Here is a 25,899-nt window from a genome sequence, read left to right as displayed (position 1 = left end):
AATGCGAGTGTGTGTGTATATAGTAATTTGTGACACGTGATAATGACGTCACTACTCTTAAGACTTAGGAACTAATGTCTACTACAAAAAAGTGCTGGAGAGTTCTTCTTCTTGGAGTTTACTGGCATATTGCAGCCAGATGGAGCACTTACGCCACCAACTGTTCAGTTAGACCTAAAGCGTTGCAATCAGTCATTTATCTTGAAAGGGGAAGATGAACTTTAAAACAGAATTTCCAATACTGTGTGAGAAGACTATTTCAATATCGGTATGTTTAATTCCCTCATCTTCCAGATAAGCCCTTAGAAGCTGTCTTTCTCAAAGCTGCCTCTATGGAGAGTGGGACATTCCTGCTTTTCAGTGTTTTTGATTTCTAGGACTCATTGCCAAGTCTTAACAGGTTTGGAGTTCAGAAGTACAAAAGTATTGCAGCATTAGCAACATGCAAAGGCACTCATTCTGTAGTAAAATCCCCCTTAATATATTCATATATGTGACAGTGCTATATTGTTGACCTGTAGCTGCTTGACTGGAGCAGGTTTTAGCTTCATTGTAGAGGTGATAGAAGTACTTTAGATAGATAGATAGCTAGGTAGTTAAAAAAATTCTACTTATGGTGTAATAAAATGAATGTCTGTCTCCTAACACCACAGAGAGTCACTGTAGAGACAAATGGCTGTTGGCAATGACCTCCTTTACCCTTCTTTGTCACAGCAGAGCTGAAAAAGCCTCTTGCTGACGCTGCTCTGCTGTTTGATCAGCAGCTTTTTTTTTTGGAGAGGATGTGAACTGTTCTCCATGATATTTAACAGTTTGTGCAGCATCCTCCTCTCCACTACCAACTCCAGTTTCAAAAGAGGTCCCCAGTATAGAGCCAGCTTTCCTCAGTTTATTCATATTAGTCTCACTGGCTCTGATGCTGCTGTCCCAACTGATACTGTATCAGCAAAAAAGATTGCACTGGCAACAACAAAGGGGTAAAACATCTGCAATATCTGGTTGCACACAAAGGATGTGAGCTTCCTCAGGAAGTAGATTTTGCTGTGCGCTGGCCCTATCAGTAGACAGCTGCTGTGTTGCATGTCCAGACCAGTTAAATACAAATTACTCTACAACCATGGCTTAAGATGGCCTCACTCCTGGGAAGCTCTTATGTTGTCCATCTTTATTACAATAGGTAATACTATGAAATAAGTAGATACATAGTTGTTATCTGATAACCATGTTAGTTATATATTTATTTTCATTTCTGAATGGAAAAGAAAGTGAAACTTATATGTATTCTCTCCTCATCCAAAGCATTATATGACCACAATATAAAATTAAGAATATTTTTTTAAAAGAAGGAAAATGTAACAGATGCATGATAGAAAGGTTTCATGTATTTTTGCAAAATATAAATTAAATGGTAATAATCTGTGATGAGAGGTATTCTATCACTTACTAATGTAATAACAAAATACTTTGAATTCCGAATTGTATGTCAGTAAAAAGATGTATTAACAGCAAAAATGACTTTCAAGTTTCCCTATGTAGTATGTTAAAGCTGGGCATGAGGATACCACTTTGAATTTAGGTTTATTCATCATATTTTAAATTCAAATGCATAAATATTTCAATTCTGTATTTCTGCATGCTATGAAAAACCCTAAATAGTGCACTAGAGAGTCTGAAGCTTATCGACATGTCTTCTTCTAGACTATCAGACAGAACACTGCAAATTCTTGTCACTCTTGTGGCGAAGCCTTGCACCTCTGTTCTGCTGAGGGGGGGAAGCCCAAGATGTGAATTGTAAATGTCTCCATGGATATCTCATCTGGGATTGCACATGCCAGTGAATATTCTCCACCTGGACACACACACACATCAAAAGGGATTATGATTTTTCACCAGATATGGGAACTCTTAGATTGTAAATTAGTTTTTCATTTCCATATGGTCAGATTTATAAGTACCAGGCTCAGAATGTTCCCCCCCTATTGCTCCTTCTTCTTCTTCCTCTTCACTGAGTCCTAAAAGTGCAGTAAAACTCTCAGCTACCTCTTCCTCTGTCATGTGCTCTCCTGGCAAAGATAACAAATTTATGTTTGACAGTGCAACATAAGATTTGTGTAGAGCAAATGGTTGCAAATACCGTTGTAAAGAGACTGAATATATGCAGTGTACCTCGAGCCTGTAGAAGTTCTAGCAGCTCATATCTCCGTAAAAGAGGCTGTCCTGTGCTGTTGTGATTCCCAAGGACATTAAAGGCTTGAACAAGCTCATCGCTAGAAATTCCAAAAACTGGGCGGTGGTTGACATACAGCTTGATAAACTCCTCTAGATCTATATCAGTCACATATTTTCCAGTTTCAGCATACTTGCTGAACTTGACCTCATTTTGAATGTTTTCTATCTGGTGAAGAAAGTACAAAAATCAGTTTGTACAGGTGTAAGACAACTCTTTTGCAATGTGTTTGTTGGTAGCTACAGTGCCTTGCAAATGTATTAATTTTTTTAATGTTTTGTCACGTTTTGTATTTTGTATGTATTCTTGGGGGATTTAATGTGGAGCTTTCAACACTGCACATCATCCTGAACCCACCATGAAACATGGTGGAAGCATCGTGTTGTGGGGATGCTTTTCTTCAGCAGGGAAAGAGAAGGTGGTCAGAATTGTTGGGAAAATGGATGGAGCCAAATACAGGGCAATCATAGAAATAAAACCTTTTAGAGTCTGCAAGAGACTTGAGACTGGGGCAAAGGTTCACCTTCCAATAGGACAACGACACTAAACACAGTCAGAGCTACAATGGAATGTTGTAGATCAAAGCATATTCATGTGTTAGAATGGTCCAGTCAGAGTCCAGACCTAAATCCAATTGAGAATCTGTGTGCAAGACTTAAAAATTGCTCTTTACAGACACTCTCCATACAATCGGACTTAGCTTGAGCTATTTTGCAATGATGAATGAGCAAAAGTTTCAGTCTCTAGATGTGCAAAGCAGGTAGAGACATACCCCAAAAGACTTGCAGCTACAAGTGCAGCAAAAGGTGGTTTTACAAAGTATTGACTCAGGAGGGCTGAATACAAATGCATGCCACACTTTTTAGATCTTTATTTGTAAAACATTTTGAAAACAATTTCTCCTTTCACTTCACAATTATTGGTCTATCTCAAAATCCCAATAAAATGGTCTGCACTTATATAGCGCTTTTCTACCTATTGGCACTCAAAGTGCTTTACACTGCTTCTTATTCACCCATTCACACTCACAATCACACACACACACACTCATACACCGATGGGGGAGCTGCTTTGCAGCTGACCAACACTCACCGGGAGCAACTAAGTTGGGGTTCAGTGTCTTGCTCAAGGACACTTCGACATGTGACCAGAGGAGCCAGGGATTAAACCAACAACTGTGAGATTGGTTGACAACCGCTCTACTTTCCTGCGCTACAGTCGCCCAATAAAACACATTCATGGTTGGAATTTGACAAAATGTGGAATAGTTCAAGCGGTAGGAATACTTTTGCAAGGCATTGTATGCTTACATTGATTGTACCTCGTGTTCAGTAGGAAAGTAGGCCAAAGCTCTCATTAGAGAGGGAACCTCTGACAAGGGAATTGTGGTAGACACTTGACGGTTATCCATTGTGCCAGTGCCTTGGTAATTGACTTGGCAATAATAGAAAAAATTCTCCATCTCCTGAAAAGGTCAGAAAACCAGAATCTATGGCTTAAATAGTATCAGAAATGTGGAGTCATCATATAATCTTGATAATTAGATAAAAAAAATACTGATTTCTGAAAAAAACAGATCCACTCAGCGATAGATATGTACAGGGACAATCAAACAGTCACTGTATAGATAAACAGTCTACCAACACACTGGTTGCCAGCTGAAATTCAAACATAGGTAAAACCACCAATCGTGTATTTCTATAAAATCAAAAATCCAGATTTGTAAAGCCAACTGTATCACAGTGCAAAATAACCTTAATTGTTGCACACTTTTGGAAAGAAGAGACACGCTTCTCATTTCAAGCTAATGGCATTAAAAAAATTTAACTGACCCTGTAGAATTTGCCATCTCTCCCTCCCTCAAGAAGTCTGTAAAAAGGTTCCAGGTCTTTTCCTCCCAATGTGGCTGCTGCCTCCAGTGCACTGCATTCAGAACGAGAGAGGACCAATGTTAGGAAACATGATTACACTGGTCATGCATTTCCTGTTGTTTTCATCAAAGCTTACCTAAAGTTTATTGCCCATGACAGGACTGTGCAGTCAGATCTTCCTGCAGTGAAAACATATCGGCTGTCATAGGAGCAGGCAAAGTTAGACACCCCCGTGGGGTGGCAGATCAAAGCACTGGACTTGTAGGGGTTACCATCCAAAGGAAAAATCTGTAGACCCAACTAGAAAAGAAAAACAACACTCTTAGAGGTAATCAGTAACGGGAATCACTGTCTTTTTTACCAGGACAGCACTAAACCCAAAACAGGGAAAAAGTTTACAGTGTTTCAAAAGTTCAGGGATGTGTTTGACAAGGTTTCAGTGATATAATGAATATAAATATTAAAATTAAACATGAAGTTCTTGCATCACTTCATTATTTGACAAAGTGTTGTTCTCAGCAAAGTTGTCCAAACAGCCCAGAAAACACCTGCTTAGTTAGAAAGGCCTCAGAGCCTATCAATAAATTAGTTATTAGGAGGAAAAGCTTTGCACACAGATAAACACTGGATGGAAGAAACCCAAAAAAAGATGTTTGTATTCAACACATAAAATATAATTAAAGATCTTTTATTAACACTGATAAGAGAGCTTGCCTTTGTTAAACACACTCACACACACAATAAAAGACAAACATTTGTTATTTAATTAATTAGTTACTTCAGACACTGTGGTGACTGCCCCCGCTGCCACACAGGCCAGTTAAATGTCGGTAACCCACCTGAATTTGGTAATTAAGTTTACATTGAAGATTTACATTGAACATTATATATGTTCTGTGGGTACTGTGGGTTAGTTTTGTTTACTTTGCTTCTTTTAGTAAGTTTGTTTAAAGGTAATGTTGTTACATTCAGTTCAGATAGTTTGTTTTTTTCGACCCCTTTGATGGGGTAAATAAAAACCCTTTTTGTTAAAAATCACCAGTCTCCTTTTGCCTGCTTGCTCGGTCCCACACAGACACATTTACAACACATTTGGATTTTATAAAGCCCATTATCTGATGAAAAACTACAAAAAAAAATATAGGGCATCACTGTACCAAATTCTTCACTGACCTTGTCGTCTGTGATGAATGCCAGGTAATATGAGCTCACTTCAAGTTCTTTGAACATTTGAAGAACTACTGTTTTTTTAATGGGAGAGCCATATACTGGACCAAGGAGAGTCTTTCTAGTTTTGTAAAACACATGCAATAATGTTTTTAGTAATTTGTGGTGACAACAGTAAAAGGCAGAAAATCTTTTTAAAAGTATTTTACAGACCTGCACATCTTGGTGGTGCTGTTGAAAAGCTTCATCTTGTATTGGTCTGAGGTGATGAGAAGGAATTGCTCTGCCGTAAGGGGAGGATACCAAGTCATGCACAATGGCACAGCACTCTGCTCAACACGCTCAGAGCTCAAGATGAGGAGCTGGTTCACGTCACTGTTTTCAAGGTCATACTCTACCTATAATTCAGTGCCACACATACACACATTTTGCATAGAAACAGAATCACAAAACACCAATGTGTTCACATTTTTGCAAAACTGACACATCGACCAACCAGCCGGCGGTCCATTCCCAGAGAGAAGAGTCTGGGTTTAGTACTGTCCAGGTGAACCCCAAAAAGGAGGTCTTTGATGGGCTTATAGTGAGATCGGTATCTGCCCAGATAGACCCAGTGAGGTGAAGAGCCTTCATTAGTCTGCAGGCGGAACACTGTCACTGCTTTTCCAGCATCCTAACAGTCAACAAGGAGCCGTGTAATACTAAGTTATAAAAATCAAAAAGCATAAACGTATAGATCCATTATCATAACCAGAAACCAAATTTGTAATAATTCCAACATAGGCCTAATGTTAGAAATTCCTGTTTAGAACCATTCTTGCCCATAAAAAATATCATAAATGTTAGTAAAAAAAAACTCACTGCAGTGGCAAGAAACTTTGAGTCTGAGGAGAAGGTGATGTGATCAATGCTGTCTTCAGTGTAATGGAAACAGTCATCTGGATCACTCTGTAAAGTGCCGGAATTCAGTATATGAACAGCTCCACTTCCAAAACCAACTGCCAAGTATAATCCTATTCAGAGACGAAAAGGCAGTTGTTTATGTTTTAGTATGTAATGACAAAAATCAAAGTTATGCAGCAGCTGGAGAACACTGATTATATGCAACATTTGTTAGTAAAAAGACATTCAGTGAGGACACTGGCTCACCTTGCGGGTCAAAAGCAACACACTGAATCTGTTCCTTTTTCTCAAAGACTTTGCTGCAGATGATCACGTTGCTGTTGAAGTCGCACACTTTTAAAATGCCCCTCTGATTGCCGATGGCCACAACTGGCTGTTTAGGGTGGCAGGCCACTGCATGTATAGGGTCAGAGTCATCATGCAGCAGAATTTGAGAATTTCCATTCTGTGTATTCACATGTAGTACGGTGGAACTGACTGTGGACACAACAAAGTTCCTTCAAGAAAAGAAGAAAAGAAAAAAAACGGCTTGGTTACAGCAATCTTTGGGGGTTATTTTGCTGCAGAGAGCAGCAAAGGAGAGCCATGAGGCAGAGTCGTCCAACTTGGACATCCTTTTTAAGATGTTTTAGTACCTGGGAGGGGGCATAAGTGATCAATTTACGAGCACCCCATGATCACTAGAATGCCACAGGTTTGTCAGGAAGTAATTAATGAAAGTAAAGTTTAAATAAATTTTTTTTCCATTCTTTATTTTACCTGATAATTAATGGTTTGGCCTCCAGAGTGCAGTCCTCCAAAGATCCCTCTGTGCTCTCTTTGGAAAACGATATGGAAACAATAGCATCCAGGTTGAATTCACTGTACCAAGTGAGAAGCATGAATTCTTCATCATAAAACTTGATATGGCCTTCAGTGTCACCAGTGACAAAAAAGCTGTAACAACACACAACAAAGACAGATAATATTGGCGTAAATACAAGCAACATTTAAATGGCAACATCTCTAACTCTGGCTACCTGTCAGTAACACTGAGAACTGTGATCGGGTTTTTCTGAAGATGAATTTGCTTGATTCTGTCCCTGGGGAGGCACTGGTTTGCAGTTAAGTCTTTAGACACATCCCACACCACAAGGTTGCCTGCTGCAGAGACTGTTAGGATCTGAGGCTCACTCCAGTGAAACACAGACTGAGTAAGAAACCCGCCAGCCATGCGGACAGTTTGAAATGGGTCAACAGAAGGCTGAGTATGGACTGCAGGGTCAGTTTCACTACTGACAGCATCAGAGAACTGCAGAAATGACCAGAAAAAGAAATGTTAAATATTTCTCTAAAAGGTAATTGCTATCGAAGAAACGATAATGTCTCACAAGTCAATAACAACTTTAAAACATAGATGAAAATATTTACCTTTTTAAGCTGCAGGGCACAGTACTGAAGACTTCCCTGAGTCTAAAAGGATCAATTTAAATATTTAATAAACATACCTATAAATCTGCTAGTATTTCAAAAAATAGGGATTAAGTGGACTTACACTGCTATAAAACAGCACCTGGCTTGCACTACTGCTGAGCAGCTGAGTGCTATCATTTGGATTAAAAAGGATGTACTTCTGAAAGACAATTCCACATTTGAGTGTTCTCCTAAAGCCATTTGTATAAATATAGGATTCAAATGTTCAAAGAAAATATATAATTCAAATATAGAAATAAAATAACAATACTTACTTGAAAACCATGTTTAGGATTGATTTCAGTAAATGACAATGGTTTCTCTGTTTCATTTGTCCAGTCCCAAATGCATACACACTGTGAAAAGATCATTATACTGGTATTAGGTGAATGGTAATTTAAACTTCTCTGAAGAAAGGCATTTACTGTTTTGTGCTGTGAACTAAAGTGAAACATTTATCATTTATCTTTTTTTGTTTTATGAAATTGTTTTTAGAAAAAATCCAGTCGTGACATATTGACCACCTATAATTCAACAGTTACGTATTTAAGTTTTTAACTTTTTTAGGTAAAGGGTTTTAAAGTGCTCCATAGACCATAACCTTAAATCTTACCATTTCAACAAGGCTGTCATACTCACTTGAACTTCTTCAGCCCCGAGAGTTGCCAGATGCTTTGTGTCTCCTGAAAATGCCATTGCAATGACACCCCCATGAGGGTGGCAATCGAAGAATGTATGCACAGGAATGCTGAAATATTTATCATACATGGTTACTATCAAAAAAAGTTTCATTAAAAATGCGCTTTGCATGTAGAATTAAGAGTTACCCAGAATAAGAGTCCCATATAATTACTGTGCCTTTTATTCCCTGATCTGCTGTTGCAATCCAGCGTCTGTCTTCACTGACACAAACTGATGAGATGGGGCAGCAGTGACCCTAAGGACATATGAGTATATAGAATAGGGTATTTAAATAAACTAGCATGTTACATCTATCAGAAGACATCCATAGCTACACCAAGATTATCTATAGCACAGATTTAATAGGAGCTCCCACATCTGTTTTTGTGACCTGTTTCCAGATCCCCCCGCTGACTTGTATTCTGTCTGCATAGCCCACTGTCCCACTGTGGCTGTGCTACTCCTCAGCTACATTTGTATAATCATAGATATTGTAACAAGACATACCTCTATATCCCTATAATGTGTATACATATGACCACTGTCTATCTATGTCTTTCTGTGTGTCTTTTGTTAGTCCTACCCTATGCACCAACTCACAAACTCATTCTTAAGTAAAAAAAAAACAAAAACAAACAAAAACAACTACTTAGTAATAACTCTATTTTGGATTCTCATTCCTCAACAATTCAAAACATAACTTTTTACCTGAAGTATGTGCTGGGAGTTTGAAGTGTGATTGTATATGATCCCAACGTGAGCTCCAGCATAGAGGACCACCAGCTGATTGTGGTCTTGCAGACTGAAGACTGGAAGAGCTGGATTCATCCCAAATACCCATTCCAGTGACTGGTGGAGGAGCAAATTCATGAAACTTTTAAGATCCAGTAAGAGTTCTCATTTGAGCTTTTTTATTATAGGAATCGTTATTTGTTTAACATTTTTTCTTTAAGCTTTCCTGATAACAAGTGTGGATTCATGTACAAACTGTGCTCATTCTGTACAAATATAAATATTCAACAATACCAACCAATGCATGTGTTTTAGGATGAGTTGTCTTCTTTGAGAAGAGAGTATTGCTGGTTGCAGTGTAGACTTGAGACTGCCCTGCCATCTTCAGTTTGCCCGTCTCTGTTACGCCTCTCCTGATTTCTGCAGGCTCCTCTTTTGCCATGCTCCTCTCACTCTGCTTCTCTTCCTCTTCTCCTGATGGTCGACTGTCCTGCACTTGTTGTTCTTCCACGTCATTGTTGGTGGGGGGCTCATGTTCTTCACTTTTAGCAACTGACATATTTTCTGACCACACGCCTCACGTCTCTGACTGCCTCTTTTTTGTGGCTGAGTGATGGCGCTAAGTTGCTGCTAACGATGAGGTTAGTCGTCAGTGCCGTTAAGAGTACGTTAACTGTAGGCAACAAAATATGACAATTTTCGCAGTTAAATTAATCAAAAACACCTTTTTACTCTTGTATACTTTTCTAATTTCAACATCTGAATCTATGTGTATACAAAAAGTTATATTTAAACGCTAGTCTTACTTGCACTTTTGTAGGAAAAACTCTTCTATAGTTTCTACATCGTTACTCCCAAACACATTGTTGCCTAGTTACGGTTGAGACAGTGGAGGACGAGTGGACTAACTTTCCGGTAACGCCTTTCAAACTAAAAGCACAATTTATCAAAGACTCGTGTACTCAAAAATGAGTACCTCTTGTGGCAAAATGGCAAAAAGTGTAAAACTCTTTTTTCATCAACATAATATTGAATGCACATTTAGGTAGTACACAAGGTCCTTGATCAGAAATTAAGTAAAGTTAACTTTTAATTTATTTATCAAAACGGGATGCAAGCTCTTGGGCTAATATATTTTCATTACTATACCTTTATTATTTACACAAGTGGATCATTTTGATGAAAGAACATTAATACAAGTTGAATGTACATTGTTAGTAAGTTTGCATTCAGCTAGTATAAGGGATCTAAGTCCAACTTATCCATCATTTAAAATCCTCTTCCCAATACACATAATTTAAAGAAGCACCACCTCCTCTGAAGATTGGTGGAATAAACCTTTAAGATTGCAAGTGTAAATGAATGTTTTTCTTTTCTATGTTTATACATATAAGAGAAACATTCATTTTTGGAAACAGTTGTCTTCTAAAATCTTTTTAGAAAAGTATTTCCACCAATTTATTTTAACAAGCTTAAACATAACACAATTTTTTTTTTTTTTTTTTTGCTCTTAACAAAGTCAAAGAGGTTCATATAAACATAATCCAAAACTTCTATCCCTGTAACCCAAATTGTATATAAATGTATAAATTAGGTTTTACCAAAGACTTTTTTTGGTGGCCTCAAAAATTAGTCACTATTACATTTATTCTATAGATTTGGCTTTTATTAATTTCTGGGGGGCTGAGACGTACAAATATCCCTCCTGTTAGCTCTATACAAGTTGTTACAGTGTCACAAAATATAATTGATCTAAATCAAGTCAAATAAAAAAACTAACTATACAGCAAACGACAAACCAACAACAGATAAGATAATATAAGTGTAAAAAATGCCTGAGGGAAGAAAAAACTGCGCTTTCCGTTCTTGCCCTCTTGTGGTCCTAAATAGTTACACTTCCTGTTAAAACTTTCAAAATAAAATGTTTATTAGAAACTGTTGTAGTTAGTCACTACAACCACTAGAAGATAATAGAGGGTATATTCATAATTGAAATTAGTTTGCATTGGGGGTCATAATTCATAATGAATGGTAATAATTAATGTTTGAAACTATGTTTCAAATCTCAGAAGTGTAATGTCTTCTGAACCCTCTCAGTCCACGAGAGGGAAAAGCTAGATTCATACCATACGAAAGCTTCCGGTGAGAACTTTAAAATTAAAATGTCAAATTAGACAAAGTTATAATATTCACTGTGGTGATGGAATTTGGGAGGTTTGGACTTAAACAGACACGATGGTTCTTCGTTTCTGTTCAGTAAGACATGTTATTGTGGCGCCATGAAGCAGGTATTCGATACCTTGTGCCGCAACACTTTTGTTTTGAAAAGTCGACACGTGTGACTGTAAGGATTGTTTTTTTTTTTTGCAAAGCGCTTCAGTTTTCCGGTAGTGAGGTAAAACCAGCTGATATTCTGACTGCATTTCATTTGAACTTTGTGGTATGTTTCGTTGTATGTTTCTTTCTTTCTTTTTTTTTTTTTTTTAGCTTCCTCTTTCATTATTTTGGTAAGTCAGCTTCAGGATTGCCGTTGTCGTCGTACAAATTATGACCAGTTTGTGACGGTTCCGTGAAGAAAAACACTTGTATGAGTTCACCAGTTGACAGGTGAGAAGGCGTTTAACGAGTGGTGGCACCACAGACGTAAGACTGTTTCCCTATAATTAGGACACAGGATAATTAACGTTAGTTTAAAAGGTAAACAGGTTGCCTGTTCTCGCCACTCCACTCCGGTGCAACGTGGTTCTTATCGTTGATCCCCTCAGCTGACAGTCAGCCGCCCCGGCAAACTTTTAATCTGTTAGCTAGCAGCTTTAGCCAACGCTGGGTTTTATTATGCTTTTAGGCTATTTCATATAAACATCACCAGACAGTTCTCTCGGATACTATACGACACTTTGCTCTTTGCTCTTGAATTCGCTGTTGTTGAGAAGGGTCAGAATATGTAAAAACCCATTATCCAGCCTCAAGCAAGAGGTAGAGAAGCCTGTAAAAGTTAATTGAAAGAGGAATGTACGGCATTTCCTGAAATAATTAGCATTTCCGTGTTTGTAAAGACAGCATTTTGCTCCTGCCAAATAAGACTAAAGAGACATAAAACACATATTAACCCAAACAGACAGCAGTGTTTGTAAGTTGTTCAAAGTTGTCTGGACTTGTTGACTACTGTGGTTTCCTTTGGAGCAGAGACGAATATCTCAAAAAGCAGAAGAACTTTGTTTGGTTGAAATATGAATGTCGTGTCCAACAGGTGTTAGTAGTGTATGAGTAGGACCTGCGATGTGGACAGATAAGCAAAGAGGAATCAGAGTTTCTCAGGAGGAGTTGCTCTGCAAGAATGCCTGTGGATATTATGGAAACCCTGCATGGCAAGGATTTTGCTCCAAGTGCTGGAGAGAAATGGTAGATCTGCCTGGAGGCCACAGACAAGATTCAAGGTAAAAAGTGATCTTTAGATTTAACTAATCTTTCAGACTGACATTTCTGTAAACCTTATGTAATTTCATTACTGACAAGATATGTAAGGGTACCTATTTAACAATGAAATAATTGCTAACACATAATAAATTATTATTACTTTCATTACATGTGTTGCAACTAAAGGACTGTTGGTTTAATCTGGGTTTAGGATGAGATGTCTAATCCTGTTATTCCTTTTAGGGCAAGCAATGATGGGACTCCTCTCACCTTCTCCAAATTTGAGGAGAAAAAAAACACTGAGAAAGGTCGTCGAATTAACACAATGAGGAGACTCTTCTGGGGCAGCCCATCAGCTCCAAAACATCAAGGTAGTCCTGTTGGTGTTGTGCACATCGACTTGGCATTCTTAGTGCCATCTACAGTAGCTGTAGATGGTGCAAGAGCAAAATGTTGATGAACAAAAGCAACAGAAGACCTAAAATGACAAAAACCCTTATGTGCAGAAAAATAAAGAGAGCTAGGAAATGCAAGACAAACAAATAATTCAAAATTAAATTTTATGGTTTGAGTTGCACTTTGCTGCTAATTATGTATAAGGAGCTTACAAAATCTATTAAGATCAATGAAAAAAGTGAATTATTCACCCTTTTGGTGGTCTTTGTTATCTGTTAGCAAGATCTAGTAGATTTTTTTTGTCTCGAGGCCTGTGTCACAAAACATTGTGTTTTGATGGAAAATTTACTGTCTTTGATTTACAGTTTTTAGTTGCACTAAATATTTATCTTTTGCACAAACTTATTGGTTAGCTAGGTATTACTGTCCTCGATTAACCCAGGGTATCTGGTATCTGTGTGTCCTAATTATTCATTAGATTACCAAATGGAGTATTTGTTTTACTATGAAACATGTTACTCACATAAATTTGTATAACACCCACTCTCTATCTCTCAGAGACTTCTGAAAGCCTTGCACATGCATTAAAAGCTTACCAGAGCCTTGAGCCTGGGGACTTCCCTGGTTTCCTTAAGATCCTTCGGAGCCCTCCCTCCCAGCGCTTGCAATCCCAATGTACAGCTTTTCTCAAGACAGTGGAGGCTTACCATGTAATTACCTGCTTAACATTAAACTTATTATTAACATTACTTTGATATTTTAGCGCTATGCTGATGTCAGATAATTGTTTTCCTTACAGGCTTTGCCAGTACAGAAACAGTCAGATCTTGTGCAGGATTTCTACCAGTCATTTGCTGAGCATTTTAACAGTGAGTGTGATCATTTCAACACTTATTGGTCTGTTCCTTCTGAAAACATGAGAATTGTAGATGAGGTTGTTTCTTTTCCCACAGGTTTTTCTGAGGTGCAGGTCACTCACATAATGGAGCATGTAGAGAAGTTGGTAATGACACGGTTGCACAAATGGGTTTTCTGCCATGACAGCTGCGATGACGAACAGAAGGACTTGGCTCTGCAGAGAAGGATACGGTAACCCTTAAATACAACTCTCTTGTGTTTAGGGGTGACCCTAAATAATCACATTTTTGATGATTCGATCTAAGCCTGATTTGACCACCAGTTTCACAATCGGATTCTCACAAAATATGACTATGAAAGGATTATATGGTAATGCTGAATTTTTAAGTTTTCATCGAATTGCTTGATTCTCCAATTTATTATGATTTATAGCATATTTAGCTTTAAATTTCCCCCGATTTTTAATTCTATTAATGACAATTTTAAAATATCAAATGTGCATTCATTTATTCTTCATTCTTTGGACAAAGCATCTCTTTCCTCCCTCTCAACAGTCCGAGCCCCCCATCCCTAGTTGTGTTTTATGAAAAGCTCTAGGATATAAACATTGTTTTGCATGTCTTTACTTGCAGAGCCTTAAACTGGGTAACTCCACAAATGCTAAATGTCCCATTTTCTAATGAAAAGAGCACAGTCACAAACGACTCCTTTCTGCCTGCTCTTACAGGTAATTAAACATTTCAGTACAGTAGAAGCTGATAATACACTTGGGAAATGTGCTTAGTTGTTTTCTAGCAGAAAGCGTGGATAAGAAAACTGATACAACTCTCAGAAAACCCACTGTAAAACAGTGAGCTTTGGCCAGATTTAGTTTACTTCTTTGTTAACCTGACTGTCTGCTAGCTATAGATATATAAAATAGAGAAGAGATGTGTGCTGTTGCCACTTCACCAGTCGACAAGTATTGTGGATCCAGAAATAAAGAGGAGAACCTTCCATTAGTCAACTAGTGTTACTGAGCTCTTATTATGTCATATAATTTACAGACAGACCTCTAACTCTCAGCCAGAAAACAATAAAGTGTATATCCCAAACAGTTGAACTATTCCTTTATGATTATAAAAGATGGTGATAAGTTTCATGGGTGACGTAAATTTTACATTTACCAGTCTAAAATGCTTGTATCGTTGTTTAACAGCCTTAATTGAAATGGATGCCAAACGAGCCCCTCAGGACAAACTTGCATGTGTGTCCAAATGCAGTCACCATGTCTTTGAAGTGCTCTCCACCTCAAACAGTGAGCCCACCAATGCAGATGACTTCCTGTCAGGTCTGATTTATGTGGTGCTGAAAGCCAATCCACCTCGCCTGCACTCCAACATGCAATATGTGATTCGGTTTGGTCTCCCTCACAGCCTCATGGCTGGAGAGAGCGGCTACTATTTTACAAATTTGGTAAGTGGATTGCAGTTACTCCTTCATCGTACACTACAGGATGCTATATAATGATGTCTATTGATCGCCTGTGCTTGTATTTCCGTGTTTTAGTCTTGTGCAGTGGCCTTCATTGAAAAGCTGAATGGACCAGCACTCAACCTCAGTTCAGAAGAATTTGAGGCCTACATGCTGCGTAAGAGTGCTCCCTCTGTAGAAAACAAAAGGCAACAGGTTGCCAGTGGCACACGTCACCTGTTAGAAGAGTTAAACGGCCGACAGGAGAAACTGGATCAAGGGATGGATGACCTCAATGCGCAGCTACAAAACTGGGTTCAAGCAGTTAATTCACAACTGGATGAGGCAACAGCAAAGCTTACTTTGGTACAGAAGGAGATAACAACTCAGAATGAGGTATTTTCATCCTCATCTCATAATGCATCCCCACAGAGGGGTGAGAAACATCTGTTGATGCAGAAGCTTACAGATGAACAAGCAGGTCCAAAAGATACAGAGTGTTAGCTACATTAACAATAACACCTAGTCTGTGACTTGACTCTTTGATCATCAGCACTAATGTATGTAAGATTCGTGGCAAGCATAGATTGTCACATAGTTGGAAGTTCATTATTTGCATCACACTAAAGCTTAAACAGGTCTGCAATAAATCTTCCATGTGGTCCTTTGGAGGTGGTAAGTTTTAGGTTAAAATGCTTTCAACAAATGATTTCCTTTTTTGCAGGACTGTTACATTAGAGTGCATTAATTTCACCTAGGACTACAGCCAGTGCCAATCTCTAACCACTGTAAGCTGCGATGGTTTCAGCAGCACACTCCGGCTTTTTATGTCTCACATGATTCTATGAAATCGATTGAAATTTAAAGCAAAAACTTAGGGTTACACACCTTTTTGGTGATCTGTGTTTATAACTTGCATGAAGCTGTTGAAAATGAAGGAAACTTTTTGCATTAGGTGCCACAATAAATGATTTGTTTAAAATGATTTGCACTAATGTCTGGTTTGAGGGTGAAGACTGCTAAAATACATTCCACTTTATAGTAGACAATGTTGTCAAAAGTAATATTTAAATATTAAGGATACACAGCACTTGGGGATATCACCACGCTCTTAAGGTGAAAAATCAATGTATTTAATTCTTGAACACTACTTGTGGACAACTACAAGTTAGGGGTGTAATTAGTCAAACCATCTTTTTCCAGGCTGTGTAACAGTTCTGAATATATATTAACTTCACGGTCTGTACAATAAGAAATAACTGGTGCAAAGTAGATTTACTATCTGTGTTAACATGCAGAAGGTGTGTGTTGTTTACAAATGTTGAAAGGTTTCTGAAGAAATTAAGGGGGATTATGTTATGATTAATGATTGAATCTGCTATATTATTAAAGTTGACTTGTATACATTTAATTTTCTATGTTTTTTGTTTTATTTTTGTACTTTTTAGCAAATACTTTTTGGAATTCACTTTTTTCCTAAATCAAATAGAAATCAAGAACAGTGAAAAGCACTTGTATCAAATAGATTTATATTATGTTATTTAGGAATAAACAATATGGATAATGACAATTATTAAAATTGTATTTTTCAATGAAGATGGGGATTTTATTTTAGGAAAGTCTAACCAGGCTTAATTAAGCCTTGACTGACTAAACAGACAAATCAAATAGGTTGCTTGTATATTAATTTCTAGAGAACATCTTTTTAGTCTACTAATAGTTATACAATATAACCCTCAACCTGAGGGTCTTCAAGACGTTTTTGTAGCATGTTGGGGCCAAGGCGATTTTTTCAGTTTGAGACCAGTTCTCCTGCTCTGGGAAAAACGCGTAAACAATGTACAGATGAAGCGGGAGGACGTTTAAAGCAACTTTGTAGAGGTGCATTTATGAAGTGCTTCTATTTATATAAGACGTTTTACCTGCAAAATAAAATTGAAAGTTAATTCATGTGGGGAATTTTTTTTAATGAAGAGTCCTTCAGAAAGGAAATTTTAAACATAATTAGCTCAAAACCCGAGCAATAGTGAAGGAGAACAGAAAAGGAAAACGTTTACCTTATTCGGTGTTATAAGAATGATCACAATAATACTAGATCGGAGAAAATGTCCTTTTTCTCGATGGTTTCATAAATATCAGTGGATAATGACGAACAATACAAACAGCACCAAATAAAGTCTCCTCCTTTCAGCATAAACATCATTTGACGCTCACCTTCCTTACTGCACAGCAGCTGTATCGATACACACATCGACACGGGTTCGCTCTTTGTGTTTGATACCCGCACCGAGGCTCCAGCAATGTTTGAGCCATCACTAGTAAATGTGAAGGCAAATAAGCTGTCAGGTTTGTCTTTCAACTCTAATAGCGTTGTTATTCTTTGACCATATTGCTGAAAAGATGCTGTGAATGATTTGATGAGTGAACGAGCAGAACCGATTCTTTCGGCGACCTCCTGGGGGCAGAGTGCGCTTTGACGCACACAAACCTGCACGAGCGCATTAAGGAGAAGAAGAGTCGCGAATCTGCTGGTTCACGAATTCGACGCTGAAGTTCGCAGCTATGAGGATGACAGAAGAAAACATCGCTGCAAACTCGGAAATAACTATGGATGATGTCAAAATCCTAATTAAAAAGAAAGATGAGATTGAAGAACAGATTAAGGCGTATTACGACGTCCTAGAAGATGTAAGTCGCTGTCAATCAGTGAGACACACGAAAGCTAACACAAAGCTACAGTAATTTGGACTGTAGACGGTAAAGTTTAACACGTCTTTATTTTATTGTATTTTGTAGCAAGGTGTCGGAGTTGAAGGCCCTTTGGTTGACGCAGAGGGCTTCCCCCGAGCAGATGTTAATTTATACCAGATCAGGACAGCACGACACAATATTTCATGTGAGCAGTAGCGTGTTTGTTGTTTCTTCGGTTTTCTGTGGCAGCACTTGACATTTGAAGAACTCCATCTGAGAGCATATGGATCAACAACATCCAGTTACTCAGTGTTTCTCAACCCTGGTCCTCAAGAACTCCTCCTCTGATGTGTTCAGTCAATCAAGAATTGAAAGAAACCATCTCATATGAGGGCTTAGTGGGGATGGCAACGTGAACCTGTGCTTCAATCTTCTTATGGTCTGAACACACCTGATCCAGGTGACCAGCAGTGGGTGGGTGCAGTGGTAGTTGGAACACTAGCAGAGCAGGAGACCTGGAGGACCAAGATTGAGAACTAACTCAGCAGCTAATCTGTTAACATTATAGACTATTTAAGTCGCAATTCTTTTATAATTACACCGTGTAGATTATCATTGTGTGATGTTTTGTTTTTGCCAGTGGTGGAAAAGTAAAGCTGGCTGATATTTGTTTAAATATGGCAAAAGTGCATTGATAAAGTTCAGTGAGCAGTAAAAGTCATGCATTTAACTAAAATAAAAGCACTTATGAATGACTCATTTTCAGGAAAAAAGTGTGTCATTGGATTACATTATTGATGCATTAAGTCTAACATAACATAAAATGCCATGTAATAAGAAACTGGTAACCAGTTATATACATTTAGTGAACTACAAAATCTACCTCGAACATAGTAGAGTAGAAGTAATTAAGCAAAGTAGACATACCTCTTAGAATTATACTTAAATACATTACTTGAGTAAATGTACTTTTGTACTTTTACTTGTTGTAGCAGATATGGACTGAAAATGACGAATTTAAGAGTCCAGTTAAATATCTTGTTGTGACCAACCAATCATACAAAATCTGGAGATACTGAATTTACAGTAATGAAAACTTGAGGAGGAAATTTACACATTTAACAAAAATTAGCCCAAAAAAGTTTGTCATATTGGAATAATTTAACTATTAGAATAGTTATCAATTCATTTTTGGTTGCAGCTCTAAGAAACTTAGTGTAAATGTTTTGATCATGTGTTTCAGGCCTGCAAAATGATCACAAGTCCATCATGACTGAGATAGAAGAAGCACTGCACAAGCTGCATGCTCGAGAGAAAGCCAAGCGAGAACATCATGATGCAGAAATGCAACAGGGGGCGATGGAAAAGCAGGTCTCGCTGCCTTCTCCTTTTGCACGGGTGGATGCTGTTACACATGGCTCACCTGCCTCTGGAGCTGTGAGTCACGTGACCTTTTTTGTATCTGCTAATTAGTTCAAATAAAACATCACAGTAATTCTTTGCAGCTGAGACTAAGACAGTAACAAAATTTGCTCCATGATTATAGTGTGTGGTTTTGATTCTCAGGGCCTCAGAGTTGGTGATGAACTCATTGAGTTTGGTTCTGTAAACACAGAAAACTTTCAGAACCTCCAAAACATTGCTGCTGTAGTACAACATAGTGAAGGGGTAAGCTACAGAATTAATCATCCTCAAATATTTTTTGAAATCCTAAAGATTGCAGCTTAAATTGTTTAAATTGATCTTGATACATTTAATAAATGTAGATACCTTTTTGTATTTTGTTTAAGTTATGGTTTCTGTTGTTTCTTTGAGAAAAAATACATTACATTTTGCTGAAAAAACTTATAAACTGTAAACTGCGTCGTCCTCTGACAGAAACCATTACGTGTCACAGTCCTCCGAGAAGGCCAGAAAACTCAGATGAGCTTGACTCCGCAGCAATGGTCAGGTAGAGGTCTGCTGGGGTGAGTAATCAGTGTTTAGATTTGCAGTTTTATCAGTTGTCAGTAAGGTTAGCTTACAGCAAAGAAAGCTGTGACGACCAAGTGCTAAATTACTCTAAAACATCTTCAGTTTGCATTATCCATGCTATAAATAGCAGTTGGTATTAGCTTTAAAATGGTTTAAATGCATCACTAGCATGTCTCTGCTCTGTTTTCTAGATGCAACATTGTTCCAATCCATCGGTGATCATCTCATGCAGAATTTTGCATTCTGTTTTCAAGTCATCTGCTTACATTACACCTGGGTGGTTTCAAATGGACTTTGTATATCCTGTAGAAATGTCTTGTTTTTTTTCTTCAATATCTTAGTTTCACAATGTGATATATGAAATTTCAAAGCAGTTGTTGCAGATGTTGTGTATTTACTGAGTGGATAACTCATCAAAAGTTACCACTATCCACTAATCCTACACACAAACATTTGACTGTTGACATTAAGAGTTTCTGAAGAGTTTGAATGTACTCAGCAAATGTTGATTACTTCATTTTCTGTTCTAGTAGGACTAGAGATTAGTGGGATTTCTATCCTGGGAATGACAAAAAAATGGAATCAGGAGTTAAAATATTTTGCAGTCATCTGATGTGATGAAAAGCACTGACTAGAAACTAGAAAATTTCTATCAATAAAGACTTATTTACAACTCTGGAAATGCAGTTAAAGTTAAGTTTTAGTTATTTTATGATCTTGGAGTTCAATACATCCTTACATACATTTTTGTCCACACTATAAGAAAGGCAAAAAGCAGTAAAAACTATGATTTTTTTTATAAATTACAAAACAAAAATATCACAAAGGAGTAGCAGTATCAGTGAAACCCAACATCATGAAGTCACTGTTTTGTGCCAGTTGTTTCTTTCACATTAATTAAACCATTAATTAAATAATTGCGGAGACAGACGTTTGCATATATACTGACCTCTTATTTTTTCCCAGAACACATACATGTATCAGTTTGGGATGAACTCAACCTTAAGGGCAGGTGAACATCAGTCAAGTCAACGTGTGCAGATGCCCATACCACCTCGTTCTAGACATTTCTAGGATGTTAATGAATCACATAGCTTGCTTGACTTTCTTCTTTTTGGGCTTGACCATCTGTGGCAGTTGGATTTTGAAGGCAGTCCTAAAAGCAGGAGTTTAGATCACCCTCATGCATACAAAATCACTTTGTATAGTTTCACATGTATACAAACACTGTTCAGAGGAATTGGGGTTTGGATAAATTATTTTTCAAAATAATTTATAAGAAGAAAATCCTTACTCGCAAGTAGTACAGATGGGGCTGAAGTTGCAGAATACTTAAAGAAAACAAAACATGATTTAATTTTACTACTACATACATACATTTAGCATTTGCCATCCACAAAGATTCTCAGCTTTTCCCTCAAAAATGGAATCACACTTACTTGACAGACAAACTGAGCACACATAACCAATCTCAATGAGGTTACGATGGCAGAAACACGCTGCTCTGTAGTCAACATGTGCAGGAGGTGGCAGCACCAGCTGTGATCGCTGGTCTGAATCTGGCAGGAAGACCCACTGTTCGGAGAACATAATTGTCAAAACATTTTCACAGAAAAGAGGAACATGATAATTTTCAGAATTGTGAAAACTTAATCTGCGGTCTAACCAAAAGGTATTGTGCCAGGGCAAGCTTTTGCGGTATCTTGAGGTATAATCCTCCAGTTATATCACAAGCCTAAAAAAAAACAGTTAAATGAAAATATGTTGTCATATATGGGTAAGGACTTCACCATCCCATAGTATAGACAAAGTGGGTGATTTTATTGATGTACTGAACATGCTATGTAATTCCACTTATAAGTAGTTTGATATTCTATAAGCAAACTGTAAAATTGTACCTGCTGAAGGAGACCAGAGTCTGAGTCCAAGACACAAGCATCTATCAGGATGTTCTGTTTTAAGATACAGAAAGTTATTTTTAAAGTAAAGTAAAAACTACCCAAGTGGTAAAGCAGACATAAGTTCTATGATTTTACCTGTTTCTGGGCAGCAAAAATCACATTCATGAAGTTCATATACTGGAGGGCACAATCTTCAGCTGCTTTAATCACCTATCCAGTAAAATCAATACAGAGGCTGTGTTCAAAGTCAGCTAAATCAAACAAAAGCACCCATTAAATTAGCCCATTTAGGACTTACCAATATTCTTGATTTCATCTCCTGTCCAACTAAAAACAAAAACAACAACCTTCAACTAAAGTATAATCTAATGAAGAACAGTCTTAAATCTAATATTGAAAAACAATTACCTTCCAGCTCCTTTGAGACCCTGTGAATATCTAAATATTATTAGGTCAAGGAAAATCCGGCCAATTGGTTATTGACACTGCTTCATTGACACAGCAATGAGCAAACTAGGGAAAGTCAGATTAAAAGAAATTTTCTCAACAACGGTACTTAAACTTAATCTGAAAATGAAAAGGTGACTCAGCAATGGATTTGACCATTCTAATGCTCCTTTGACAAACGTTAACTGTGAAGAAGCAGTCAGTGGTCGTCATTAAGTATAAATACATTTTACACTACTCACAAAATGCCAGGAGATATTCGACTTGGTAATGGTAATTACTTCATCTCAAACAATTTATTGAAACAAAAGCTAACAGTGGTGGGTATACCACAAAAAAGTCATCTTGGTCTCATGATGTCAAAATGTGAACAGCATGATAAAGAGGACTGTTTAAATACAAATGAACCAAAACATTTTGTGGTTGAAATAGGATCCCTAAATCCCATTGTAATTTTGCGGTTAATCACCTTGTTAGAGAACAGCATGGTATGCAATAAGTAGTGTAACATTGAACAGTTGGAAATGTGCCTTCAAATTTTAGAGAATGTCAAATTCGAAAGTTCATGTGTAAAGGGTGCATTCTGAAATTACATTCGAAAGTCGAATATACCTCATTGTTTGTGAGTAGCATATGTATACATGTTACAATAAAATTATTTTTCTGCACTTAACCCATTCCACTGGGGGGAGCAGCAGGCTGCAACAGACAGAAACTATAGCACTGAGTGTCTTGCTCCAGGACCCACCTGTTTTATGGGCTGGGATTTAAACTGGGAGATGACTTTTCCTGATGCTCTACCCATTGAAGAATCATGATAAACCGGTTTTCACTTGTCCATAACAAGATGCCCTTTATGAAATAACTGAGACCATGTTAAACTCTTCAGATTTCATCAAGGATACAGCAGAGGGCTTTGGCAAGGGATCCAGCCAACAAAGTATCTGTTGAATTTCCCCTCACTTCAGCTGTAATCACAAGATGAAGCGCATGAATGCCCAGGAGTCACCAAAAGTTCAGTGTCATTAAAAGCAGAATAATAACTAAAAGAAAAAAATATATAAACTGCAGACATTATTGAGACTATTTTCAGAAATTATAGTATAAAACTTTCCAAATTATGTTGACAGAACATATAAAACCACATTTCCAAACATAATTATAAAAAATAGGCAAGATGGCAAAATCTACAGTAGATTTTATGTAAATTTTACACAAACCAAAATCTGTTTCGTTCTTACTCTTTGACATCACAGTCTTGATCTCTTCAGCAATAAGGTTATTGGCAGCTGACAGGAGTTCATATTTTCCATCTCCACTGGAGGGTGCATCATCACCATTGTCCCCAGCATTCCAGGTCTTAATCGGAAACAGGAAGTGACTGAAATACAGTAAGTGAGAAAGGTGAGCATACATTACTGCTATAGCTGGTCATGGTGGAGCTACTATAAACTATTATTAACTATAAGTTGTCACAAGTCAAAAAGCACACAAAGGTGTGTATTGTATTAATTTGTTGTAGGTTTCCTTTAGCAAAAATCTCTAAAAAACAACTAATTGTAACTATCAAATAACTGGGGCAAAATGAAACCATGTTTCCCTCTGAAATGCAATATGTCCATTCCAAGTGCCTTCAAATTATACTGTAGTATTACCATAACTGTAATTAGTTACTTGTTACTGACATGCACTATAAATACCTGTCTTGACAGTGGCTAGCAATGACAGCTAGCTTGTTTGTCCTGGCCATGGCCATATGGGAGTTCCCCATCACCATGACTGCATCCAGACACTTGGACAAGGTGAACTAGACAGACAAAGAGAGTCAGTACCGACTAATATCTAAGGTAATATTACAGATTAGAAAATTACCGTCTGCTTTTAAAAACCTTATATAAAGGGTCCTAATTATGCACAGATACATTTACTGACTAGTTTTCTTTTTGCTGCTACGCTGCAGGTTATTGTTTTAAAACTAGTTGATATTAGTTGGTGTGTATGCTTGCATTACAATTACAATAAATATGTTTCAAAAATGTGTTTTTATGAAACTTTGTCAAATTTGCTTTTAATGTATGGACTTGTAATTACTTTCCCCTGTCGACTTTGGGAAGAATATTAATAATGTGACATAAGTAACAGCTAATGGGGAAGCAAAGAAAACAGTAACGTTACCACCTCTGGTTCTCGTTGAGCTTGCTGCCCCCACCAAATCGGATTTACATCGACGACGATGACCAGCAGAATGATTTCATTCTCTAAACACAATTTGGAAACATTTTAGTAACATAACGAAGGGCTGCTTGTTTAAGAAGTGAGTTACATACCTTCACAGTACACTTTATATTCTTCATTAGTCCAGCTGATGTAGAGATAAAATTACCTGAAGCCATCCCAGCAAGATGTGTTTAAAACGGAGACCAAAAGCTGATGAATGTTGTTGTTAGCCCGACGCTTTACATCTGTTAAAGCTTCTGTCATGGAACTGGAATTTTACACAGTGCCCACAAGGTCAAGAGCACTTTTATGTTGAAATATTTTATGTACGTATAGTAAAGTATAACAATATCTCTTAGCTACAAACATTTCCCACATCAGTCACACCATGGTTTTTTTGGCGTCATCACGATGCAACGCACTAATTCTTCTTCTACTACTACTATTACTTTCACCGCACTGCTGCCATCCACCGTCTGTTTGCCGTACTTCAGTTTGTTTGTTTTTTGTTTTAGTATTTATTTATTTTTAAATATATATATATATATATTTTTACAAATCTTGATTTACAAAAACTGTTTAACCATAAAGGTATAAAAACCAAAGAGTGAAAACTTTGTACAGGCCAGGGGAGTCTAGAACCCATTAAGATCAATTTGTGTAATTCATTTTCAACTAAATTAAATTTATTCACATTATTAAATCTCTTCATAGCTTTTTTGTTGTTGACACATTTGATTAAGGTGCTATAGTGTACCTAAAATGAAGAGTAACTAAACTATATTGGAAATCTTCAACATTCCATTCCACATTCTGTACTTTAGAGTAAATTAGATAGCGCTTTTATGCAAAGTCGGGGAAGATTGTCAGTCATCCAGGTTTGGTTATCCGAAGATTGAATCATGTGAACTAGACATCTTTCTTCTTGGTTGGAAACGAACCCGTTATATCCTCCAGAGTAGGCCTTTGTTCCATCCCTGGCTGAATAGGCCAGGTAAGGTGGGAGGTGGGAAAAGGGTGGAGTCATCAAGATGCAACGATTACGACCCTAACTTCACCTAAACCCTAAGATGGGGGTCGTTAGGTGTGGCCCTCTTGGTGGATGTGTGAAGTGGTCTTAATGTTCCGGGGGATGGATGAAAGGGCAGCATGAAAAACAGGTTGTGCCTTAGTCCTCCTCCTCTGTTGAGAAGGGTTCTCCATGTGAAGATAAATGGCTTCGCCTACTCCTCTTTCATACAGTTTGTCTTCTCTGTCCAAAATGTGTACATTGTCATCCTCAAACCTGAAGGACAAAGGAAAGTACACTGCTGTTACACCTGAGGTGATGCTTCTCCTGTGCTGGGCCATCCTCTTGAGTAGAGGCTGTTTGGTTTCTCCAGTGTAGAGCTCTGATGACTCCTTACTGCACTGGACTGTATACACTATGTTGCTCTTCTTATGTTTAGGTGTTCAGTCTTTTGGGCGATGAGTCTTTGTCTCAGTGTATTGGGGGGTTTAAAGTGAAGTTTTT

At 37.6% G+C, this 25,899-nt stretch overlaps 4 protein-coding genes across 8 annotated transcripts; 2 read left to right on the top strand and 2 right to left on the bottom strand.

The window, feature by feature from the left end:
• Positions 1 to 289: 289 nt before the first annotated feature.
• On the bottom strand, positions 290 to 9,916 carry cfap251 (cilia and flagella associated protein 251). The gene is made up of 21 exons (XM_067521213.1): positions 9,840 to 9,916; positions 9,332 to 9,706; positions 9,010 to 9,150; positions 8,448 to 8,557; positions 8,260 to 8,368; positions 7,896 to 7,976; positions 7,703 to 7,780; positions 7,579 to 7,620; positions 7,188 to 7,459; positions 6,928 to 7,104; positions 6,415 to 6,665; positions 6,127 to 6,278; positions 5,762 to 5,938; positions 5,479 to 5,663; positions 5,272 to 5,386; positions 4,235 to 4,398; positions 4,060 to 4,150; positions 3,549 to 3,692; positions 2,167 to 2,395; positions 1,956 to 2,063; positions 290 to 1,849 (listed from the first exon to the last, which is right to left on the bottom strand). Exons 2-21 carry the CDS (start codon positions 9,590 to 9,592, stop codon positions 1,728 to 1,730), a joined length of 3,009 nt encoding a protein of 1,002 aa, XP_067377314.1. The 5' UTR covers positions 9,593 to 9,706; positions 9,840 to 9,916; the 3' UTR covers positions 290 to 1,727.
• A 1,490-nt stretch (positions 9,917 to 11,406) lies between these two features.
• Positions 11,407 to 16,569, top strand: LOC137136152 (rab5 GDP/GTP exchange factor-like). Of its 3 annotated transcripts, none has more exons than XM_067521281.1 (9): positions 11,407 to 11,473; positions 12,284 to 12,470; positions 12,694 to 12,821; positions 13,405 to 13,556; positions 13,646 to 13,715; positions 13,800 to 13,935; positions 14,337 to 14,431; positions 14,903 to 15,159; positions 15,253 to 16,569. In XM_067521281.1, the coding sequence occupies exons 2-9, from the start codon at positions 12,313 to 12,315 to the stop codon at positions 15,658 to 15,660; spliced, it is 1,404 nt and encodes a 467-aa protein (XP_067377382.1). In that variant the 5' UTR covers positions 11,407 to 11,473; positions 12,284 to 12,312; the 3' UTR covers positions 15,661 to 16,569. The 3 variants fall into 3 exon arrangements, with proteins under 3 accessions (XP_067377382.1, XP_067377381.1, XP_067377383.1); XM_067521280.1 differs by lacking the exon at positions 11,407 to 11,473 and adding an exon at positions 11,480 to 11,640; XM_067521282.1 differs by lacking the exon at positions 11,407 to 11,473 and adding an exon at positions 11,522 to 11,540.
• Positions 16,570 to 17,653: 1,084 nt separating this feature from the next.
• Positions 17,654 to 20,507, top strand: psmd9 (proteasome 26S subunit, non-ATPase 9). 2 transcript variants are annotated; one of them, XM_067521276.1, is made up of 6 exons: positions 17,654 to 17,844; positions 17,953 to 18,052; positions 19,091 to 19,284; positions 19,414 to 19,515; positions 19,726 to 19,814; positions 20,013 to 20,507. In XM_067521276.1, the coding sequence occupies exons 1-6, from the start codon at positions 17,719 to 17,721 to the stop codon at positions 20,038 to 20,040; spliced, it is 639 nt and encodes a 212-aa protein (XP_067377377.1). In that variant the 5' UTR covers positions 17,654 to 17,718; the 3' UTR covers positions 20,041 to 20,507. The 2 variants fall into 2 exon arrangements, with proteins under 2 accessions (XP_067377377.1, XP_067377378.1); XM_067521277.1 differs by lacking the exon at positions 19,414 to 19,515.
• A 92-nt stretch (positions 20,508 to 20,599) lies between these two features.
• gtf2h3 (general transcription factor IIH, polypeptide 3) lies at positions 20,600 to 24,815 on the bottom strand. Of its 2 annotated transcripts, none has more exons than XM_067521275.1 (13): positions 24,497 to 24,815; positions 24,348 to 24,427; positions 23,870 to 23,976; positions 23,411 to 23,550; positions 23,075 to 23,137; positions 22,131 to 22,160; positions 22,021 to 22,049; positions 21,858 to 21,932; positions 21,720 to 21,773; positions 21,488 to 21,556; positions 21,261 to 21,396; positions 21,116 to 21,152; positions 20,600 to 20,977 (listed from the first exon to the last, which is right to left on the bottom strand). In XM_067521275.1, the coding sequence occupies exons 3-13, from the start codon at positions 23,944 to 23,946 to the stop codon at positions 20,908 to 20,910; spliced, it is 780 nt and encodes a 259-aa protein (XP_067377376.1). In that variant the 5' UTR covers positions 23,947 to 23,976; positions 24,348 to 24,427; positions 24,497 to 24,815; the 3' UTR covers positions 20,600 to 20,907. The 2 variants fall into 2 exon arrangements, with proteins under 2 accessions (XP_067377376.1, XP_067377375.1); XM_067521274.1 differs by having other exon boundaries at positions 24,553 to 24,815.
• Between the last annotated feature and the right edge of the window lie 1,084 nt (positions 24,816 to 25,899).

The sequence above is a fragment of the Channa argus genome, chromosome 11, assembly GCF_033026475.1.
Source record: "Channa argus isolate prfri chromosome 11, Channa argus male v1.0, whole genome shotgun sequence".
NCBI lineage: Eukaryota > Metazoa > Chordata > Actinopteri > Anabantiformes > Channidae > Channa > Channa argus.
Note: the sequence above shows the minus strand (reverse complement) of the source record. Positions and strands in the feature narration are given on the sequence as shown.

What these genes read in the sequence shown, in the direction of transcription:
- cfap251 (XM_067521213.1), bottom strand. Translation starts at nt 9,592, where the DNA reads ATGTCAGTTGCTAAAAGTGAAGAACATGAGCCCCCCACCAACAATGAC. An exon ending in ATCCTAAACATGGTTTTCAA is followed by an intron (nt 7,781 to 7,895) that starts GTAAGTATTGTT and finishes ATTGTCTTTCAG; the next exon opens with AAGTACATCCTTTTTAATCC. An exon ending in CAAAGTTTCTTGCCACTGCA is followed by an intron (nt 5,939 to 6,126) that starts GTGAGTTTTTTT and finishes GTTGACTGTTAG; the next exon opens with GATGCTGGAAAAGCAGTGAC.
- LOC137136152 (XM_067521281.1), top strand. Translation starts at nt 12,313, where the DNA reads ATGTGGACAGATAAGCAAAGAGGAATCAGAGTTTCTCAGGAGGAGTTG. An exon ending in ATCAGCTCCAAAACATCAAG is followed by an intron (nt 12,822 to 13,404) that starts GTAGTCCTGTTG and finishes TCTATCTCTCAG; the next exon opens with AGACTTCTGAAAGCCTTGCA. An exon ending in GCTCTGCAGAGAAGGATACG is followed by an intron (nt 13,936 to 14,336) that starts GTAACCCTTAAA and finishes CTTTACTTGCAG; the next exon opens with AGCCTTAAACTGGGTAACTC.
- psmd9 (XM_067521276.1), top strand. Translation starts at nt 17,719, where the DNA reads ATGAGGATGACAGAAGAAAACATCGCTGCAAACTCGGAAATAACTATG. An exon ending in AGCACGACACAATATTTCAT is followed by an intron (nt 18,053 to 19,090) that starts GTGAGCAGTAGC and finishes CATGTGTTTCAG; the next exon opens with GCCTGCAAAATGATCACAAG. An exon ending in GCTCACCTGCCTCTGGAGCT is followed by an intron (nt 19,285 to 19,413) that starts GTGAGTCACGTG and finishes TTTGATTCTCAG; the next exon opens with GGCCTCAGAGTTGGTGATGA.
- gtf2h3 (XM_067521274.1), bottom strand. An exon ending in AGATGAAATCAAGAATATTG is followed by an intron (nt 21,933 to 22,020) that starts GTAAGTCCTAAA and finishes TTTACTGGATAG; the next exon opens with GTGATTAAAGCAGCTGAAGA. An exon ending in CCCATCTGTACTACTTGCGA is followed by an intron (nt 20,978 to 21,115) that starts GTAAGGATTTTC and finishes TCCTGCTTTTAG; the next exon opens with GACTGCCTTCAAAATCCAAC.